This window comes from Helicoverpa zea, chromosome 11 (assembly GCF_022581195.2).
Source record: "Helicoverpa zea isolate HzStark_Cry1AcR chromosome 11, ilHelZeax1.1, whole genome shotgun sequence".
Classification (NCBI taxonomy): Eukaryota; Metazoa; Arthropoda; class Insecta; order Lepidoptera; family Noctuidae; genus Helicoverpa; species Helicoverpa zea.
Genome location: NC_061462.1, coordinates 8,666,090 through 8,688,752, shown reverse-complemented (window position 1 = coordinate 8,688,752; position 22,663 = coordinate 8,666,090). Strand labels below are relative to the sequence as shown.

The window sequence follows — 22,663 nt, the reverse complement described above, 5'->3', positions numbered from 1 at the left end:
ACAAGTGTACATTTATGTACCTCTTTAGAATATGAAATGTGTAGCAGACATTTATACACACATATATACTACCGCAATGGTAGATGTGTTTTGTTAAAATATGCGGACCTTGGAGTCTGTTTGGAACACCATCATCAGTCTTGTTCTAGGCCTCTTCTCATACAGAGAAGGACATACCTAATGACATCCTAGCTCTAAGATGTCCTCTGCAGAAAGGCCATCGTATTCCAAGAAGACCGGTTGGAAGCGGCCTGCGTCCAGTACCTATACGTGACCGCAACCTATTTAGGTTATTGTACAATACTATTGTTACCTTAGTATTATTTGAATTTGATATTGTGAGTAGTTTTCATTCATGACTACTTCCGTATTTATCGTATTATGTTTCGTATTTAATCATGTTTAAATAGTTTATCAACACGTTATAAATGCATGTCGTCATAACGTTTACGTTTCTCAAAGCAACACTCAGATAAATTCGATGACGTATGAGTTAATGTTAACGTAATTAGATTAAATATATACCTAAATAAAACGTAATAAGTATTATCAATTATTACAAATACAAATAGATTGATATTCTTTCATTCATCATGAATGTATAATACTAGTTACTGCCCGCGGTTGCACCCGCCTCCTGTGGGCACTACTTCCCGCATCTAAATAAAGAAGTTAGCTTAACAGCCTCCCTTAATATATGTTATATCTTACACTGTATTAAAAGTTACACAAAAACAAATAGGTCTAGCATTTTCAAATAAGCGGAACAACTCTTCAGCTTTACAATATTAATGTTAGCTATTAATATTAGTGTAGATTATGCTACAACAGAAGTCCATACAGTACTGTAGTACGAACTTCCAAAGATTTATAAGATTCAAAGCATCCAGTTTGCGACTGGTAACGCCCTCTGTTTGTTTTCAGAAAGCTTAACTCGAATGCCATGTTTACACGAACTGAAACGCACATACGGTTTTCCAACCAGCTTTCCAAGTGTTGCCATCAGCTTTCCTTTTTATATGCTTTGAGAATATAGGTAAAACACAAATAAAACTGTCTACATGATCATGAAATTATACAATCTTATGCTTCTGTAGGAAATATGTGTGTAAATCAATGTATAATAATTTGTTTGTAACATTACGTTCACGGACGATGAACTTCGTGCTATGAGAAGAGGGTGTCGTGTGAGTAGCTCGGAGGCCTTGTTTCTTGTTCCTAAGGCCATTACTAGATGGCGCTGTTCCTTAGGGTAGTGTCCAGGGTCGAAATAATGAAATAATATTTAGTCCGCTTTTTAGATAATCAAAAAATATTGGATACGTACTTTTTCTTTTTTTAATTAAACATAAAATGACAAAGATAATACGCTTCAAAATTAGGAGTGGGGGCCTTTTACGTCACAGTGTCCTGAAAATTGTAGCAACTTGTGACGTCACACTCAACTTTAACACGCTATATCTTAACAAGTTCTGATTCAATTTAAAAAAGAAAAAATACGTATCGCTTAATTTTGGACAATCTACAAGACGGACTAATTATTATTTTTTAGGAAACTAGCCTAAGTGATATATGTAGTTTGCTAAAATTAGACACTGTTAGTATCTGCGTAATTTTAAGATGAAGCATTAAATTGTACAGACAGATTTGTAAAATAGTCGGAAATTGATAGGTTATAAGAGGTTCTATTTTTAAACCTTATACTTAAAACCTATTATTTTATTTCTTATCATATTTTCAGTTTACAAATCCTTAATTCACACATGAAGAAATATAAGTCATTGTTTGCGCTTTTTCAAACTATATAACCACTTATAAATACCAAGACAGTTTATAAGCAAAAACAATAATCGCGCCAATATTAACTTAGTTTAAGATTAAAGCTGTTAAACTTTTGTCTGAAATTGTAATTATAGGCTAATCAACCGCAAATCTACTAAGTACTTTTATATATTTCATTTTTACTGTTTAATTTTGTCAGTGTAATCAGTTTTCATACTTTCTTTTTCTTTTCTTTTGTTAACTTGTGGATAATGGTATGGGTTGCATGATTGTTAAGTTAGTTTTAATATAATTTATCCGATAAGTTTTATTATGTAACTGTTTTTTATCCCTAAATAAATAAATAAATAAATAAATATTAGTGCCAATTACCTAGATGAAACTAGTTAACATCACATAAACTTATGACATTTAATTGTCCATTAGATTAGTGATTACATCTGCTATAAGAATTTGTGCTTCAGCTATTCTAATTCAGTTCTGAACTTAGCGCTGACGGAATGCATATCGCCTGTAAGTTATTTTATGAGTTAAATTAAATAGTGCTACTATGTAGGCTGCTGCACAAAATCTAGAATATAGTTAAAAATATACATTTTAGTGAAAATCTTTTACTGTAGTAAATGAAAGATGTTAAGTAACATAAAGTTCTTCAGCTATAATGATAAGAAGGTATGCTAATAATATTGTGTCACCATTTCATTAAAGTTGTCTCAAAAGGGCTTCAGCGTGTTGGCTTCGGCCCCACGTTCGCCTTCCAAAAATCCGGGACTCTGTAGTCCCGTGGTCGGTTAGAGACATACAAATATAATAAAAAAAAAACGAAAATATTTTAGGCACAACAAAATGTAGTCAGAATTTTGATTGACGAAATTATCTTTTGTATCGGCCACTTTTTCACTACATTATATTCATCATCATCATCATCATCTCAGCCATAGGACCTCCACTACTGAACATAGGCCTCCCCTTTTGATCTCCACAGATAACTGTACATTATATTGGCCGATTTTAATTTGATATGCTTACTTGATTTTCATCTGATATGGTTAATAATAATGATTCAAACAAATGTACCATGTAACCTGCTGTACTATTTATTAAGAAAGTATTAATAATAACAGATATGAGAAACGTCATAACAACATGCTAATCACCTAAAGGAAAGAGACAACTTTTAAGTAATTTGTTAATTAGCCCGTTACTTAGGGGTTGTTCTGTACATATAAAATCGGACACAATCCTGACAGACATTATAATCACTTGTGCTTTCGTTGAGAACAGTACTCCTCCGATTATTTTAAAATGCCCGAATCTACTACGTCCAGTCAGCCTTCGACGCCAAATCCTTACAATGGTACCAATGGTGTTGTCACTTCTAGTGACGGCCGTTGGAATCAAGTTGATAGCACTAATATCTTGCAGAATACAACGGTAATTTGAATTTCAAGTTCTTTGAATACGCATTACAGAAATTGATACGATAAATCATTTTTTTTTTTCTGAAAAGATATAAATGAACTGACATTTTTTACAGCCCCCGGAGTGGAATGAATTACCACCCCACAGCGTAGTATCGATTCCAGTGACTACCAACAATGTGTCCAGTGAGTACCACGTCACCAGCAGCGTCAACAACATCAATGTACTCAGCAACCAAGTCGTGTACAACCCGCCTAGCTACATGAACATACCCTACCAAAGAAACGGAACACCTAATGGATACACCATTTTGAATCCTTCAAGAGGATTAAACACGCAGATAGTAAATGGACCTAATCTCCTCCGCACTCAAAACGGTCAGCTAATTGGAGGACCCGGTTGGCAGAATCAGTCGGCTCTTGGAAGATACATTTCTCAGTCACCAGGATGGACAAGCAACAAACCTGCAGGAGGAGTGAAGAAACAGAAACGCATCAGGACTGCGTTCACAAGCCAGCAAATGATGGAGCTAGAACAGGAATACTCAAGGACCCGCTATTTAGACCGCGCTCGGAGGATTGAGCTCGCTGAGATTCTGCGTCTAAACGAACGCACCATCAAAATATGGTTCCAGAATCGCCGCATGAAGGAAAAGAAGGACCGAGCCGAGTGTTTGGAAGATTCTGAAGAAGCCAGTACAACTGAATCCTCTCCTGAAATGGGTAATATTCCGTTGCTGATTCACGAGCAGTACTCAAGCATGAAGAACGAGGTATACAACCAGGGAAATGTTTACTTGGAGTCATATCCTATTGTGTCTACTCCTGTAGCGATGCCAGCTAACAGCTTATCGACCTCGATGCCTGTTCAGAACTCGGTACAGACTATGTACCAGACTTTCATGTCGGGGGAGGAATGTCAGGGGCAGTACCAGCACGTGCATTTACAGATGCAGCCTTACCAACCTCCTTACCCTGAGGTACAGGAGATGTCTCCAGAAGAGGAACCTAAAGTGGAAACTGATGCACCGAGCGCTCCCAGTAATATCATTGAGAAAAGTTGCGACTTGTCATGGATCAGACCTATTCAGTACGAAGACGAATATTATTAAATAATATTTTAGTTTTAAGTTCCTATTTTAAGGTTAAAATTGTAAATATTGAGATGAATAAACTTTTTAAATAGATTTTAATTTTATTATTTGTATCTATAGTCCTAAACATATTATTAATGGAGTATAAAAATATCTGATGATATAAAAATTAAATTCATCTTCTGCCATAACTTAATAGTATATTCAGTAAAATCAAATATCAGACTTTTCCCAACTATTTCTGGGTGGGGTTTTACATGAATTGACGGGCCTATATTGCCGCCTTAATCAGCTAGTTATCAGGACAACTGGATATCCCTTGATAAGACTGTTTGTCGGATATTCCAGCTTCTGAGTCAGAAGCCAGAATGTCGTTGGTTCTGAAATCTAATATACACGGGTACAACCGTTACAATCCGTGGTTTCTGAAACACGGTAGAACTTATATTATGGCGTAGATGGTCGCTTATTCATAGATAGCTAGATAGGATTGCCAACATAACTTTTACCTTCATTCAGTGTTGGATAGCCCCTCGAAACGCGGCCTGAAGCTAGTCCTTAATAATGCGTTCAGAAGGTATTTTATTTACTTCGACTTTATTATAACCTTACGTTTCAGAGAGAGGTACAATTCTTCTTAACTCTTGCATTATTGACTTAATCATTGCAGACGGCAGCAGTCTCATAACTTACCTTTAGCTCACTCAATATGCACCTATGTGCAAAAATAGTATTGATAAAATATAGCAGCGTGGCTGTGTGACTGAATTAATAAACTAAGAAAATAAATACTTACAATTGAAGTAAGTGGTTATGGTTATGGCCATGGTTAATTAACCTGATGACGAAACCCGTCCGATATATGTATATTTGGAAGCAAAATAAATAATAATATTTACATTATTTACTGATAAAATTTCACTTTAAAAAACAGATAGGTACACAATTCAATTATAACATGTTACTAGCTATCTGATTTGTATTCCTTATTGATTACTTAACATCTATACATGATGATGATGATGATGTCCTCCTAGCCGATTATTGGCCACGGCGGCTGTTCTTATATGTGGAGAATAGCCAACTATGCAGGACATACATACGTGCACAACCATTTGCACAGACACAGGTAGGTACACTACACTCACTATTCCTTCACTCTCATAGCTCCTTGGGAAGGCAATCCGACACGACCGGAGAGAGATAAGGCGGAGGACCGACGTTTGCATGCTTTCCGATGTACGGGAGTATCAATCACCAACTTCCAGACTTCGGGCTGTCTTTGTGTTGGTGTCTAGAACCAAGAAAGCTATTTGGACCCGATCCGGGAATCGAACCCGAGACTTCATCTACAGCAACCGCGCCTTGCGACAGCTAGACTAACGAGGCAGTTAAATATGTATACTTAGTGCCTCTAATATCAAATTAATACTGAGTACACGTTTTAACCCATATCATACGTTAAGTACCCAATTCAACAATTAATAAGACACATTATGATAATCGCTCGTGGCCTGGTTATAATTAGTTAATAGTATATGATTAGGTCATGTTGTCATTAAATAATGAATTTCTAATCATACTGTGAAATAATATATAAGTCATAATCAATTTTAAATACGTCACTCGGTATTGTCGTTAGTACGTGTCGTTGTCAGCGCTTTTGAACGTGTGGCTGATTATATGGGGTGTGTCGTTCATAATCACATTAAATGAAATGCGTTAATATACTGGTTAATATGTATCCATTAACACAAAGAAAAAAGAAAAATACGTAAAAATAAAAAAAATATTTTTTCAAACAAAGTATGTAAATAGAATAAAAATGTGCGAAAATTAGAACACCATATAAAAGTCAGTCATTACAAACAACTGTAATTCTCCCTTGAAAACTGACAGCTGTCAACTGATCAAAACATTCGATACTCCTAACTTTATCTCTGCTTTACACATGATGTTGTAAATTATAAAAACGAAAAATGACTCCTGTGGTTAAACCACTGAATGGATTAGGTTATTTTTTTACAATTCACCATAGAATATCATAAAGTATATGCGATAGAATTTAATGTGATTGTGAACGACACACCCGATATAAATTGCTTCAAAAATAACTTAAATAGTTTTGTAAATTATTTTTTATATCTAGCCTTCTTCCAACTATATTAGGGGTTTCTTCCAGTCTAGCCGGATTCAGCTGAATACCTGTGTTTCACATGGAGTTATTGCCTATATGATCTCCTCAACCTAGTTATACGGGCAACCCGATACCCTCAGTATCTACTGGTTGTCAAATTTTCTAGCTTAAGTATCCGTAACAACTGCCAACTATATTGAAAAGACAGCAATTTATCGTGCCTTCCAAACACAGAAGAACTCGTCACCCATCTACGAACCGTCCGCACCAAGCGTTGCTTAACCTTATGGTAGATCGACCCGCGCGGCCATGAGCTATTTTTATAAAAGGTAAGGATAGGTCATAAAACTGATTCTCATATCTAATATTTAATTTTCAGATGGATGACTCACAGACCTTAAAACACAACAAGAAAATTGGGGAACCAATTTAAGGAATGTCTGTATGTAAGGAATGCACAATAAAAAAAAAGAAGCATCCTTCAGGCTTTAAATATATTGATTAAATCGCCTTAGGTACGAAATAATAAAAGAACTATCATGGAATTTGATGACGAACAAGAAATTAGAAAGTACGTAGAATTCTCTGAAATCAAATTAATGACGTGATTCCCATCAGCTAATGAACATCATGCTCATTGCAATTTACTAATGTGAACTAGTTATAACGTCATAGGCAAGTGTTTCTAAAAGCAACTTATCATTGCAAATCGTATGGCGGGTAGTAAAATAATTGTAGTAAACAAAATAATATAATGATCTATCCTTCTGTTCTTGCTTTGAATATAATGTTTCAACTCAAAATATTCTAATATTTCAAGTAACTAATACTTACAGTTTTATATTAAACTTGAAACTATACATAATTCTTATTATTTTGTATTCCTAATTAATAGTATAATCAAAGTGTGTAAAAGGACAATTAAAAGAAAATAATAATTTTGATTGATGTTTTATTTAAATAATTTTACACTGAGATGTAGGTTACACTTCTTAAGTCTATATCATAAAATTACTTCGTTACCAAACACTTGTGATTATTTGTTAGTTAAGTTAGAAATAAAGATTTAAAGATAAAATATAGAAAAATAACAAGACGTAGAAAAAAGTTTTAGCAGTGGGTACTAAATAATAACTACTATATAGGACTAGTAACCAATGCTTTTTACACAAAAGAATAAACTATAAATTGATAACAAAGTTATTTAGAATTTGTTTAAATTAAATCGTTTTTATTTACCTAACTAAAACAACTTATGAGCTATATTTCAATTTCCCGGTACCAGTCGCTTTCACCGAGTACAAGGAATGTGGAATAATATATGAATGAGGAGTTTTTTGATGCCATATTATATATATAAATAAGTTTATTTTTATGTCATGTAAATATGTACATACTTATATTAATTCTATTCATAAAAATATCTCACACTTATTGAAATAAAGCTTAACCTAAATAGAAAGGGAACATTTTGTTAACCTTAAACTATTTTGTTCACTTTGTAAATATAAATCTTATATATAAACTATAACCTAAATAGTCTAGAATACGTAAATTTTGATGTAGCTTTGTAAATCTAAACTATAAACTAATACACTAAACTATCCGCACAATAAACATGTTTTCACTTAACTACACGACTTACCTACTTAAGAACACATAGTAATATTATATATGTATGTATTAACAATACTCATATTTCTTTAATAAGAAGGTACACACCTTACCTACCTACTATTCAATACACAAACAACACACTACACACTACAACACCAATAGCGAAACATAAATAGAAAAAAAAGTAATAAGGAAAAAAATATTATTTAATTTTAAATATAACTAAGCATTTAACCAGAGTTTTTGTGTGTAAAAACAATTGGCAATGTTAGGGTTTATTCTTTCAAAAGCTGAATCGCACTTGTCTAGTGCAGGTTTGTAGAAAAATATATTAAAATTAATTAAATACTTTAAATATGTCATAAAATTAAATTAATTAAATAATAAATAAAGTCTATATATCATAGTAATATTGATGATGACTTGGCCAACAATTGTTCATTTCATTGCCATATTGGCTATACCCATTGCCTTCATTGGAATAATTTACATCGCACGGGTAATATTGTGTTGGATAAACGTTATTATCGTTGTAAAAGTAAGCCCCGTAGTTATGTGGCATTGTATAGCCTGATGAAATTTGATTGGTGTTATAATAAGTGGGTAGTACATACCCTTGGTTAGGGTATTGAGGATAATTTTGATACTTTTCGCATGATGGAATTTCAGGCGTTTCTAACGGGGGTGAGGCGGGTATACTAGGTTCGTTACTAACTGATTCGTTCGAAGAATCGAAGCTGGACTCTGATGATTCCCTCTTCTCCTTCATTCTCCTGTTTTGGAACCAGATCTTGATGCATTTGTCACCGATGTTCAAGGTGTTGGATAGTTCGGCACGTTTCTCTGAATTGATGTACTTGTGGCGAGAGTACGCCCTTTCTAATGCTCTCAACTGTTCAGTTGAAAAGGCTGTACGCACTCGCTTTTGTCTCTTTTTGATTGTTCTGGTTATATCTGAAATGTGATCATTTTCATTACTTGGTGTCACATTGTACTCCAGATTATTTACAGAAATGATAAAAAATGGGGTGAAAATGGGGTCATGATACAAACTAAATTATATAGTTTTATATTTCACTTTCTAAAACTAAACAAAAATCCAATGAAGTTAATAGTTTTGCTAAAAATATTTGCGGGGTCAGTGTAAAAATATATTATAACAACGTGGACAATTACCAACCTCTTTTCCGCTCCTGAGTATTTTCCGGCCACACTGTAGTAAACGGTCGGTTCTCCCAGCAGCTAATCTAGAAATTACAAAAAATATGCATATAATTTTCACTTCCAACTAGCCATTGTATCACATTTACACAACGTGACTAACTGCGTCATCATGTATCACAAAACACGAAAAAACTTAAAACTTTATAAAAATCTTTACCTCATTCTTATTCTTCAAAGGAGCTAATGTAGTTAAAAGCAAATTTTGTATCATTTTGAACAAGATTCGAATGTAATGTTATTTATAACGAAATCACAGGTCACACGGCTAACGATCACTTCTTTCTGGTCCAAAGACTAACTTATCGGGTCACTCGTCTTTATGACAAATTGTGAAGGTGGCGTTATTAATATTTTTTTCTAGATACCTTCAAATTTTTATCTTTTGTATCGTTGTTTCATGTTCCAAAGTTTAAGAATGTTAAATGTTCTGACGTATAATTGAACTAGCCGTTTTGTTTTCAATCGTGTCCCGTGGGAACTTTTGCCCGTACCGGGATAAAATACAGCCTATGTTAGTCGCGTGTAGCTTTCCAACAGTGAAAGAATTTGTAAAGTCAATGATGAATGAATCAGTATGTTTTGAGTTGGTCCATTACAAACAAACAAACAAAAATAATGACATCTTTGTCTCTTTCTAATAGTCCCCAGACCGGCGAACAATTTTTTTTGATACATATACATTTAAGACTTTGTGAGTGCCTTCCTTACGATGAGTCCGACAAACTTTTCGAATGCGCAAATTTTGGTGCCGCTGCGTTTTTTAATGCTTGACTCCTGGAATTGTCGATATGACGTCACTATGACTCTTCGTACATACCTGTTTCATTTTTTGAGATTCGTTTAATAAAGTTAACTAGAAATTGGTGGTCAACTTGTCCGATAAAGATCGTGCTGCATTTGGAGTGTCCACCATCCTGAAAATGTCGATATGACGTCACTATGACTCTTCGTACATACCTGTTTCATTTTTTAAGATTTGTTTAATAAAGTTAACTAGAAAATGGTGGTCAACTTGTCCGATAAAGATCATGCTGCGTTTAGAGTGTCCACCATCCGAAAAATGTCGATATGACGTCACTGTGTCTCCCCATACATACATGTCGGACAAGAATAACAATGATAGATAACATTATTCTAAATGCAAATATGGACTTGTCCGACAAATACATTGAGTTAAATAGTCAGTTCGACAAGAAAATTAGAAAAAAATATTACAATTGGAAGAAGTTTATTCTTTTTGTCAATTTCTGACTTAAATATTCACGTGCATTATTTAAGTATATTAAATTGGCATACGACTTACCAATTTTAATTACCAATTTTATTCACGTGCATTATTTAAGTATATTAAATTGGCATACTACTTACCAATTTTAATAACTATTTTAGAAAAAGTAGCCTAACTAAGACGTATTGTTGATAGTTTATATTATGTTAAGGAATAATATCCCACATCTATTAATGGACTATATATCAATCAAAAGGTCTTTTTAAGCGCAACATTTTGTCTCAACATACCACTTATCAATTCTTAGTATTTTAGAAGATATAGCCCAAATAAGGCGTATTATCGATAGGTTTTACTATGTTAGGGAATAATGTCCCACCTCTAGGTATGAACCATATGTCAATCGAAAGATCTTTTTAAGCGCTATATTCCGTCTTAACATACTACTCACCGATTCTTAGTATTTTGGAAGACATAACTGACCTAAGGCATATTATTGATACTTTACATTGTGTTAAGGAATAACATCTCACTTGAAGTTATGAGCCATATTTCAATCAAAAGATCTTTTTAAGCGCAAGGTTGTATTAGCATAACTCCGACAAATTGTTAGTACTTTAAAAGCTAGAGCTTTTCCAAGATTATATTATCAGTAGGTTCTGTCAAGCTAATCCATTACTTCTTTAGTAACAAATTATATATTATTTGAAAAACCTTTCCAAATGAAACATTTCGTGTAAACATACTTCCGACAAATTGTTAGTAGTTTATGAAAAAATGAAAATGAAAATGAAAAATGTTTATTTGTCTCAAACTGTCACAATAATTTTATAAATGAGACAACCCCAGTAAGTAATTAATAATACTTGTGTTGGGGCTATCTCGCTCTTTCCCTTATGTAGCAAAATTGAGACTAGGTTTTACAATTGAAGACTTAAAAGTAAATACAGACAAAATAAAGTAAAAGTAAAATTAAAAAATAAACTTAAAATATGAAGCAAAAATCTTAATCTTAATCTTAGATTTTGAGTAGCAGCAGCTCTTTGTGTTTAAAGTGATTGTGTGTGTGTGCGTGTGTGAGTGTGTGTGTGTAAGTGTGTATGTGTGTGGAACGTAAGTGTGTTTGCCTATTATGTTATGAGTCGTATGTGTGCGTGTCTTCATTAAATGTATGTATAGTAAAAAATCGCTTACTGAAGTCTGTTCAAAATAAGTTCAGTCTCCTCGTAGGTGAGTGTTTTTAGCCACTCAGTTAATAACTTTTTAGTCACGAATGCAGGCTCATTGTGGAACCGTAGCTTAGTGTTAATTTTATTGTAGATGTAGGCTGATTGGGTTGCGTATTGGCGCTGGGCGAAGGTGGTTCTGACCCTTGGGGAGTAAGCCACTGCATCCCTTCTTCTTTCCCGTCCATCTCGACTAGGTGGAATAGATTTTTGTAAATATAAGGTAGTAATTAGATAATATAATTTCCGTACTGAGAGTAGGCCACTTTCTCTGTAAAGATCGAATGTGGGATATCTATATGGTTTACAGTGTATTACTTTGAGAAGTGACCTTTGGGCTCTTTCTAACTCAAGGAGTTTAGTTTTAGTGGCCCCTCCCCACACTGGTAAACAGTATGCAATAACCGATTGAGTGAGCGCAACATAGACCCTTTTGAGTGTTTCCTGTGGCATCACATACCTGAGATTTTTAAATATCCATATGAATTTACGTACTCGTTTCGTGATAGTCTCAATGTGGGAGTGCCAATTTAAACACTCATCGACCATCACTCCCAGGTATCTTATGGAAGAGACATGTTTAATGACTTGACAACTGCATGTTTGGTCTATAGAGTCAGAGCATGTGTGTATTCTAATTTTAAATTCTGCACTTGGTTTGGACCGTATACTGGGGGAAAAGCAAATGTAATTTGTTTTAGGAACGCTTAGGGTAAGTAGATTTGCATTGAGCCATCTGTCTACAACTACTAGTCCTTGCTCGGCATGATAGCACACAGCTTCCCACGTCTCACCGTGATAGACTATGGCTGTGTCGTCTGCGTAAGAGAAGATTTTCCCCCCACTGTTAGGTAGGTTGCAGAGTTCATTAATATACAACAGGAACAGTGGGGGGCCCAAGACTGAGCCCTGTGGAACTCCAAATGCAATGTTTTCCTCTTCGCTACATGAGTCACCTACTTTAACTAGCTGTCTCCTTGACTGGAGGTAACTGTCGAAAAGGGAGAGAGCCTTCCCTCTTATTCCAATTTCCTCTAGTCGTTGCACAAGAATGGAAACAGATACGGTGTCAAATGCCTTTTTTAGATCAAGGAACACTGCAACGCATTTATAACCCTTATCAACCTTATCAGCAATCTCAGACGTTAGTGCAGTGACCGCGTGACAGTTTAGAAGCTAGAGCTTATTTAAAATTATAATTATGTATTGATAGATGTTTTCAATTAAATAAATCCCATCTCTAGTAATGAGTTATACATAATTCAAAAGACGTTTTTAAATGCAACATTTCATATTAAAAAAACTTCGGCAACTGTTAGTATTTCAGAAGCTAGAGCTTATATAAGATTATTTTATCGATAGGTGTTTTCGAGTTAATAAATCTCTCCTGTAGTTAATATATATCATTCGAAACGACTTTCTAAATGCAACATTTACTATTAACACACTTCACACCAATTGTCAGTACTTTATACCAAATCTTAAAATATATCTATATTTTCCGGACGGTGGACACTCCATATGCAGCATGATCTTTATCGGACAAGTTTACCACAATTTTCTAGTTAACTTTATTAAACAAATCTCAAAAAATGAAACTTGTATGTACGAAGAGTCGTAGTGACGTCATACCGACATTTTCAGGATGGTGGACACTCCAAACGCAGCACGATCTTTATCGGACAAGTTGACCACAATTTTCTAGTTAACTTTATTAAACGAATCTCAAAAAATGAAACAGGTATGTACGAAGAGTCATAGTGACGCCATATCGACATTTTCAGGATGGTGGACACTCCAAACGCAGCACGATCTTTATCGGACAAGTCGACCACCATTTTCTAGTTAACTTTATTAAACGAATCTCAAAAAAATGAAACAGGTATGTACGAAGAGTCATAGTGACATCATATCGACAATTCCAGGAGTCAAGCATTAAAAAACGCAGCGGCACCAAAATGTGCGCATTCGAAAACTTTGTCGGACTCATCGTAAGGAAGGCACTCACAAAGTCTTAAATGTATATGTCTCAAAAAAAAAATTTGTTCGCCGGCCTGGGGACTATAAAGTTGTAGTACCGCATAGATATTTTCTGCCATTTAAACAATTCAAGGTTTAAGTAGCAGAAATTGAGTTTAAAGAAGATGAATATTTTGTAAATATGTAAAAGAAAATATAATTGTAAAATACTAGTTCTGTAAATATCTATGTAGATACATGTCCTCTTTAAAGTAATTAAAACGTAGATAGTCGTAGACGCCTACAAAGTTATATCAAGCAATAGCACACTACTTCGCTAGTTTAGCCATAAGTTGTACTTGATATTAGAAACCTTGTGATGCTTGTTATTTATAATGATGTGTGATTTGTTATACTAAAACAGGATTGAATTAAGTACAGAAATTACTTAAAATATCATTTATTATCAAAATATCTTTACAATTTTACATAACTTAAAATTAAAATTAATTAATACACACAATTTTACAACAACATAGTTTGTAAATCAAAAAGTCTTTGCAACGATTCGTTTGGTTCTGAAGGCCTCCAACACACAGAACTATCTTCACTACTATCAGTGTTGCTTGCTGGTGAAATAGGTTCATATACAGGACTACTGTCTGTTGTAATTTCTTCTACAGAAACCTCTACATTGCGCTTTGTTAAAAAATCATCAATGACAGTAGCTAAATCTCCCATTACTCCATCATCAAGTGTAACAAAACCAAATTCATCAGTCTTTTGACGAATTTCAGATTCTACTGAGTCGAGGCGAGCGATTTCTGGAGAGTTTCTTTCTTCATTGAAATATTCTGTAGTACTATAATCTTCTTGTTCTTTTAAATCCTGATCTTGCATCCTTTTAGTTTTCAATCGTCGATTCTGGAACCAGATTTTGACAGCTTTATCGTTAAGCTGTAAATTGTTGACGATGACTTGTCTTTCTTCACGAGTGATGTATTGTTTCGATTGGAAGATTTGTTCTAAAGCTTCCAATTGTTCTGTTGTGAAGACGGTGCGTTTGCGCTTGCGTTTGACGACAGCCTTGAAAGTTCCTTTCGATGATGGCAGGACTGAAAAGAAAGAAAATGAATATTAGCCAATGTTTATGTAAGATTGAATAATTTTCCAATGACAACTGCTTGTCATGTTTAGAATACTTACTTGTAATCTGAGCACGATGCTTCTTATCCATATAGTGTTGGTTTTGTTTTGGTCTTGGTTCTAGGTGAAATACTGGATACGGCACTGGATCAGGCGTTAGTGGTGCGTACTGAAATGGAACAGAAATACAATTAGGTAAATACAATGTCAAATTACCGTAATATATACAACGAAGTTGATCCAAACTTTACAATGGTCTGATAATGTTCAATTGTTATTTTTACCTGGATTGGATTATACTGAGAGTTTTCATAAAACTGTCTGTTTTCGTAAATTATTTGTCCGTACGTTATATCATAATTACTGCCTTCAGGAATCAGAGCTGGGTAAAGCACCTGACTTGCACAATGTTCAGGTGAATAAGTGCTTCCACAGACCTGCAGAGATAAATATGAATCATTAAAACCGTGGACAAAAATTTTTGGGGCAAATGATATTATTTGTAGGGAATATTTACATGATAATTTGGGTACTGGTTTATCGTTTGGTATACATTTGGATCTTCACACTGTTCAATGTAGTTATCCATTCTGGTATCGCAGTACATTGCACTAGGAGAGGAACTCATTTTAGCTCTACGTACTGGGATAGAATGATATCTATTAACTATATACCATTCCTATTTATATGTGTACTATCCTGGGCTAATTAGTAATTAGCTACCCCTTCCTCAGGTGAGGTGTTATCCTATTGGCTGTCATTAATCCTTTTATTTTTGTGCCTAATTAGGGTTAAAAAATCGAAAATATGTTTTCGTCAATTTTTGGTTTTGCATTGTGTAAGTAAACGTGTTTATACTTACCTAAGGGCTATATTTTGAAAGTATTTGTTTCTTATGGTTTCATGTACTTGCATCGTGAGAATATGAATCATATAAATGTAGCTTCCGTAAGCTTGCGTATCGCACACAGACACATCGAAGACATCATATGTATGGCTAATTTCTAATGGTACTGGATGCCAAAGCTTAGGTAAACAATAATTAGGACAGTAATCTTATACCTGGAAGAAATCTGTGTATGACCTATGGTGATGTTAGGTAGTCCCTAATCAGAAGTGATAAGTAATTTTTATATTAAATTTAATCAAATTATTGTTCAGTATATGGACAAGACATTATTTCATATAAGTATGTATAGAGTGATAGTAGAAAAAGTTTATGATTTCAGGTATCTACGCTCAGTTTACTTTTAGCCAGTGGGTATTTTCGAGACAATTTCTCTGGTTCTCCATGAACCAGACACAATGCAAAAAAATAAAATGACAACAGAAACAGTATATAATTAGAATTTATTGTTACTTACAACATTAATTTAGCAGCAGTAAGTACCAAAACAAAAAAATCATAATCATATCAAATCTGATAAAATTACAGTAGAAAAATATTTATCTGTGAATTTATTGTAAATAATTATTATTTAACATTTATACTGAAGTAAATATATTATATATGTTGCACATAAAACAGTAGGATACAGTAAATAAAATACGAATTCAAATAACATAATATAAAAAAATAGAAAAGGATATGTTATAAAGATATATAAGACGACGAATACTTGCTTGTCGATGCAGAGGAATGTTGATTTGATGGATCAGATGGCGTCAAGTATGAGAAGTACGGATCTTGAGGCAAAGCCAAGTTAGACGCTCTTGTAGGAAGACCGCTATCCTCATAAGTAGGTATCGATGCAGACGGCATTGTTGTACCAAACGCATAGCTATCTGTGGTTGTAGGAGGCATAACTACACTACTAGACAATGGATTGTAATACGTTGGCGCAGCACTAAACCTCACTAAATCATCGTTTAGTTTCAAGTTACCTCCATTCGGTACGTAGCTATCAGATGCTAGCGAAGGAAGTGTGTTAGAATTCGACGGCAGTGACTCATCGTTACTGTATCGATAAACCTCAGACATCGGTGAGTAAGCAGCCCTGCTTGGACCCGTGTAGTACGATGAATAAGACAAGTTCGGCGTGTATGACGGGAGCTCAATGGTATTTTGAGGTCCTTTTATAACAGATTTCATTGAATTAATTGACGAGTATTCCGGAGGTCTTGTAATGGTTTCGTTTGGTTGAAGATATATTTTATGGTGAGCTGTATGATTGTCAGTGAGAAGGCGCCTGTGTCGATCGTGTCCACCACAGCTTCTTCCGTGACTCATCTTATGGTCTTGACTAGGTGACATTTCCTTAGAGCTTGATGGACTGCTGTCATCTACAGAAGAGGATGGCTTGTTGTGTTTGTTATCCTTCTTGTATTTCATCCTTCTGTTTTGGAACCATATTTTGATTTGTCTCTCCGAAAGTTGTAAGTAGTTGGCGAGTTCAATACGTCTTGGGCGGCAGAGATATCGGTTCTGATGGAATTCATTTTCTAATTCAACCAGTTGAGAACTGGTGTAGGCAGTCCGAGCTCGTTTTGTAAATCCCTTTTGGTAAGTTGTGTCGGTTGACATTTCTGAAAAATAATAATAAATGATGATAGACGGAGATAAAACACTGCACCATAAAATACAGACTGATAAAGATTATTTGATATATGATTCTACTGAAAGGAAAAACAAATGCACTGTAGTTAAGTTACGTTGTCTTTGATTCGTCACATAAAATTGTTTGGGGTGTTGAAGTGAACTTACCGGTGGCTGATAAAGAAGAAGAAGCTCTGATAGGAGTACTCGCTGCAGATTTGTTAGTCCAAGATAGATTCTAAAAAGTAAATAAAGAAAAATAAATAATACGTCTAACTTTGCCTAACTGCACTACTACAATAAGGTAAATTCGACCCAATTCTTAATTGGTACTTCTACAAGAAAATTAAAATGCAATTAAGAATCCGGTTATTCTGCGGTAAATCACAAAAGTCACTGTCTGTTTTAGAGGCATTGTAAAACTATGCATTTCGATCTTAAGACTATGTAGTTAAAGCACATTTTACTGTAGCATTACCTGACCGGGAAAACTAGAATCGTGCAATTCATTGATTTCTCTTGTTGGATCCTTTGCGACATCGCTGCCACTTCTTTCATGGTATCGAACAAGTTCATTAGCGGTGTAGCTTCTTGTGTAAATAACTTGATTTCCAATATGCGTTGCGGTTGCACTAAACATGTTGTCACTTTTGTCAATGCAATCATCGGTAATCACTTCTTCCGTTCCTGAACCATAGTTGTTGGAGTTGTTACTGATGTTCTCATAGTTGGGCATCTGATATTCATATCTCGGCTCCAAGTCATCCTGAGCATTAGTTGAATTGTAGGATTGGTGCAAGCCAAGTATATCCTGAATACTAAATCCTGTCGAATCTCTTGAATTGTAATCCTGAACAAATGAGTTTGGTATGGAAGACAAGACTTCTGGCTTGCAATCGGAAAACACATTGTCATTAACGTTATAACTGACACCTTCTGATAATATGTCTTCCACGCCATGTGATGTTACTGCACTTGTTTTGCAATCGTTTTTACGGGATAGTTCAACAGCATCATACTTTGGCATACCCGGATTTGAGAATTCGGATGAAGTAGTATCTCTAGAGTCATCTTGATCAGAGTGCAGGCTTGGCGGTGATGGGGTGGGTGTCGACATGTTGTTAATCCTTCCACGAACAGGACTATCACAAATACATACTTTGTTACAATTATGATTGGTGTTAATGGGAGCACGTAAAATTGTTCAATCACTAAGCAATCAATAACTAAGGCGACCGTACAGAATGAGACTTGTTTACAAAATGCATTTTCGTCACCTGTACGTCGTTAATTTGGTAATGACTTTGTTTGTTTGTGTGTATAATTTTAAAGGGCTGGTGCATTTGTGTGCAACAGATAAGAGGAACATACCGGGTTTCCGATAGTGGACATACAATAGATAAAAGTTTGAAATCTGTTTCGGTAGCTAACGTGCCTGTCACAACTATTTATATTACTTTAAGTAGTTTCAGTGGCGGCCCTAGGGGTGTGCGAACTGTGCCATCGCACAGGGCCTCGCGCTTGGGGGGGCCTCGCGCTACAACCCACACTAATATAAAAAAATATAATGTGTATATACATCTGGTCCAAGAAAAAAAAATTGCATTTTTTCTTTATTTCTAATTCATTCTGCGTTTACTTTTTAAGTCCTCAATTTAACAAAAACTTGCAACACCAAAGTAACAAAAACAACTGGCTCTCGGTCCAGTCACGGATTCTTTTATTTTTGCTTAATTCCGAGTTTAATTTGAGAGTCCTTAAACAAACTATTTAAAAAAATTCGCGCTCGCTACGCTCGCGGTTGTTCACTTGACAGTACCAGACCTTTTCTTCTAACTTGATTAGACTACTTTTATGTCCCAAAACTCAAAAATTTTCGCGCTCGCTACGCTCGCGACTTCACCCTGCAGCGTATTTACAGTATATACATGGCTAGTACGCAAGCGTGTGAAACTAGTCGCGAATAGATTGGAATTCACTTTTTATACATAGTCTTCCGATGTATACAGCAGCAGTACGCAAATACTCGCATATATTTTGTAGAGGCCAAAGTAACTTGCTTTGTTCCATAATATACAGTGCTAGTCCGCATGCAAACTAATCGTGTATACATTGGAATAGGCGCGAAAAACTTTACGATTCCAATCTATTCGCGAGCAGTTGCATGCTCGCCATTTTGATTAAAACACGACCTAGCATTTAATGTTAATTTAAATATTAATAATGCTCGTTCAATTAAAAAACATTGTATTAAAAATTGAAGTTAGTGACGAAAACGAATCGCTGCAAAACCGACTCCACGTAGTCTTGTCTGCCCTACCCCTAGAGTGCAATTCAAAACCGCGTAGGCGCGGAGGGGCGAGGTGGCCTGCGAGCTGAAGCGCAGGTAGTTTTACCGCCCGCCGACGCGGCTAAGGCTGGCCGGCAGAGCCGGCCAGCAAGCCGAAGCTGCGGTGGTGAGCGTGAAAACCATCTGCGACGATAAGCTCGCATGGGACCGCCGGAGCCCCGCAGCACCGGAGCCGTGACAGAAGCTATGCTTGCTGCATGTTGCTTGCTTACATTTTAAACGTACTGAGTTGAAAAATTAGAAGCTAATTAAATATATTTTATGATGTCATTTAATAGTATTTTAGAAGTTTACTGTTAGAATGCCTGCTACAAAAGATGCTAAAAAATAACCATCATGCCGAGTTGTATTTAGAGTGGTTTACTTAGAAGATAACTATAGTGGCTAAGATAGTATTATTTAGATGCTCTTTAATTGTGGCTGACTTAATAATTTAGAAGGCAACATACATTTTTGTTTAATTAGCATTTTTAATAAACAAACTCAGATTCAAAGCCATTTTTATTTAATGCTTTACCCAATATAAATTTTGTATAGTTAAATATGACCGTGTATAAATTGGAATGATGCATGTGCACGTCTAAGCTACGAATTATACGCGAGCAGTACGCAAAATTCGTGTATACTTTGAAATCACAAATTAAAAAACAGCATTACAAAATATCAGCGAGCAGTTTCCTATGGATGCGTTTTGGCTATGTACACTCTGTAAATACGCCACCCTGCACTGTTGTTTATTATACAACTTTAGGTGGTTTAGTGACCCAAAGTTCAAAAATTTTTGCGGTCGCTATGCTCGCGGGCGGGCAGTAGCGGCGTAAGGGCGGAGGGGGCGGTCCGGCTGTCACCCATCTCTTTCTTGTTTATTTTTGTTTTTATATGATTACTTAAATTAACTCTAACCGCTAGCTTTCGCTCGCGGTTTTTTCATAATTTCTCATTTATTCTGCGCTTACTCTTTGAGTCCTCAAGCTAATAAAAAGTTAAAGCACCGAACTTTCCACGGGTTTTTTTCAAACTTGTTTGAGTATTTTTGTGTTCCAAGACTCAAAAATTTTGCGCTCGCTGCGCTCGCGCTTTTCAGTAACTTTTTTCTTAAATCTTTAGGTTTCATTGCGTCCCAAAATATGTATTTTCGCGCTCGCTACGCTCGCGCCTTTTATCTTTACCTACGGCGGCCTCTTTTAAATTCGTTTTGGTACTTTAGATACTGTTCCAAAACTCAAAAATTACGGGCTCGCTTCGCTAGCGCTTTAAAAGTTTGCAGTGATCTGTCTCCGGTTTCTTTATGGTAAACCTAGAAAAAAGCATCATGAATCATATGTACACGATTTTTAAGTACTTTAATTTATTTTGTCGGCCCTGAATCAGAAATACGAAGAGCTGAATATTATCTCGGTGCTGAAATATATATTAGAAAATAATTTAACTGAAATTTATCCCACTACCGAAATAGTCTTGAGAATTCGAATAATAAAATAATAATATCGAAAAAGCAGTTCTTCGAGGCTTAAAAATATTACAACATGTTTAAGGAATTCGATGACACAAGACATATAAACTGTAGTAAAAATAAAATTGTATTAATTTGTTTAACTTGAGCATTTCTCCTCAAACATGACGTTTAGCTAAATCAAAACACCAGCTTACTCTGGCAACACATACTTTTCACGTAAGACAAAGGGCCTCGCATAGACCTGCCGCACGTAGCCTCGCAATGGCTAGGGCCGCCGCTGAGTAGTTTAAGTTATTTATTACGCTGTGTGCTACAGTTCTTATTACTGTTAAACTGGCCCATCTATCAAGAAACTATTAACATAGTTATCTGATCTTTGCTGACACTTGTGATGGCGTTATTAAGATCAAATTGATCTCCGATCGTTAAAAAACTTAAGTCCTGCATATTTAATATATCCATCGTTTTTCGGCTTGGTTACCATGGTATATTCGATGCGTTTAATAAACATCAATAGTAATTTTTAAATTATATTTTTTTTAGTAATAATAGGTGTGGTTTAATAAATGTTAATAATGACGTCATCGATCAATTAGGCTACACAAGTACTGATGATATTGAAACCACAAGATTTTACGTAGGCTATGTAGGTCCCTACCTACGAGTGCCTCCTGATACTAAACTCATTAAGATATGAAGTGAAATATCCACACAAACAAAGATAGAATAATATAAAATATACAAATGTATTTAATTAAAAAGAAAATGACATTGTAAAGTGTGAATGTAACGATGGTTTAGATTTCGCTAATCCAATAAGTGGTTTAGAAATTAAAATGGATTATAATGGTCATAACAATTATGGTAACGTGCTAAGCAATATAGTTAAAAATGTTTGTCGTTGAGACAATCAGAAACCTATTGACTTTGTATCAGATACTTAACGAGATGGCGCGTGTCGAAGTGTTACTGTAATTTGCAGAAATTATAAACTCAATTATTAGAGTTATGGGGGAAAAATAAAAAATAAAAAAAGTGTTCAGATTATTGAGTTTATTTCGTCATATGACCGATTTGATGGTTGCTATTTTATTAAAATTTTACGAGTATTTGTAAAAATGGGTACATATAAATTAAAAGATTATAAATTCTAAAACTTAAACAAATACAAATTTTCTAGTCATCTCCAAAAACATCAACTACAAAACAAATCCCAAACATCCAAAAATCCTAGTTTATGACCTTCACAACAATAGCGAAAAAGCAGCTACAGTATTCGTTCGAGAATCAGCTGCTTCGGCATCGAACCGACCCTGGCCATTGTCTTGGATGATGGATGAGCTACATCCGTGAGGGATGGAAGCTCTCGCAGCTTACGTTTGTTCCGACCCTGAGTAGACAGATTATGACCTCATAAATTTGTATTGTGTGTCGCTGGAAATATTGGATGTGGAAGCAGTTTATTTGGTACAATTGATATGGTTTTT

General features: G+C 35.1%; 4 protein-coding genes across 4 annotated transcripts; 1 reads left to right on the top strand and 3 right to left on the bottom strand.

Annotated features, from left to right (window-relative positions):
* The first annotated feature begins 3,087 nt into the window (after positions 1–3,087).
* LOC124634702 (homeobox protein Hox-A5-like) lies at positions 3,088–4,315 on the top strand. Its single transcript, XM_047170362.1, has 2 exons — positions 3,088–3,216; positions 3,320–4,315. Exons 1-2 carry the CDS (start codon positions 3,088–3,090, stop codon positions 4,313–4,315), a joined length of 1,125 nt encoding a protein of 374 aa, XP_047026318.1.
* A 3,054-nt stretch (positions 4,316–7,369) lies between these two features.
* LOC124634491 (homeobox protein Nkx-3.1-like) lies at positions 7,370–9,551 on the bottom strand. The gene is made up of 3 exons (XM_047170088.1): positions 9,433–9,551; positions 9,232–9,298; positions 7,370–9,005 (listed from the first exon to the last, which is right to left on the bottom strand). Exons 1-3 carry the CDS (start codon positions 9,484–9,486, stop codon positions 8,446–8,448), a joined length of 681 nt encoding a protein of 226 aa, XP_047026044.1. The 5' UTR covers positions 9,487–9,551; the 3' UTR covers positions 7,370–8,445.
* A 4,662-nt stretch (positions 9,552–14,213) lies between these two features.
* On the bottom strand, positions 14,214–15,423 carry LOC124634701 (homeobox protein Hox-D1-like). The gene is made up of 4 exons (XM_047170360.1): positions 15,352–15,423; positions 15,119–15,271; positions 14,895–15,003; positions 14,214–14,803 (listed from the first exon to the last, which is right to left on the bottom strand). Exons 1-4 carry the CDS (start codon positions 15,421–15,423, stop codon positions 14,214–14,216), a joined length of 924 nt encoding a protein of 307 aa, XP_047026316.1.
* Positions 15,424–16,425: 1,002 nt separating this feature from the next.
* LOC124634476 (homeobox protein 10-like) lies at positions 16,426–18,487 on the bottom strand. Its single transcript, XM_047170076.1, has 3 exons — positions 17,849–18,487; positions 17,518–17,608; positions 16,426–17,342 (listed from the first exon to the last, which is right to left on the bottom strand). The coding sequence occupies exons 1-3, from the start codon at positions 18,485–18,487 to the stop codon at positions 16,426–16,428; spliced, it is 1,647 nt and encodes a 548-aa protein (XP_047026032.1).
* Between the last annotated feature and the right edge of the window lie 4,176 nt (positions 18,488–22,663).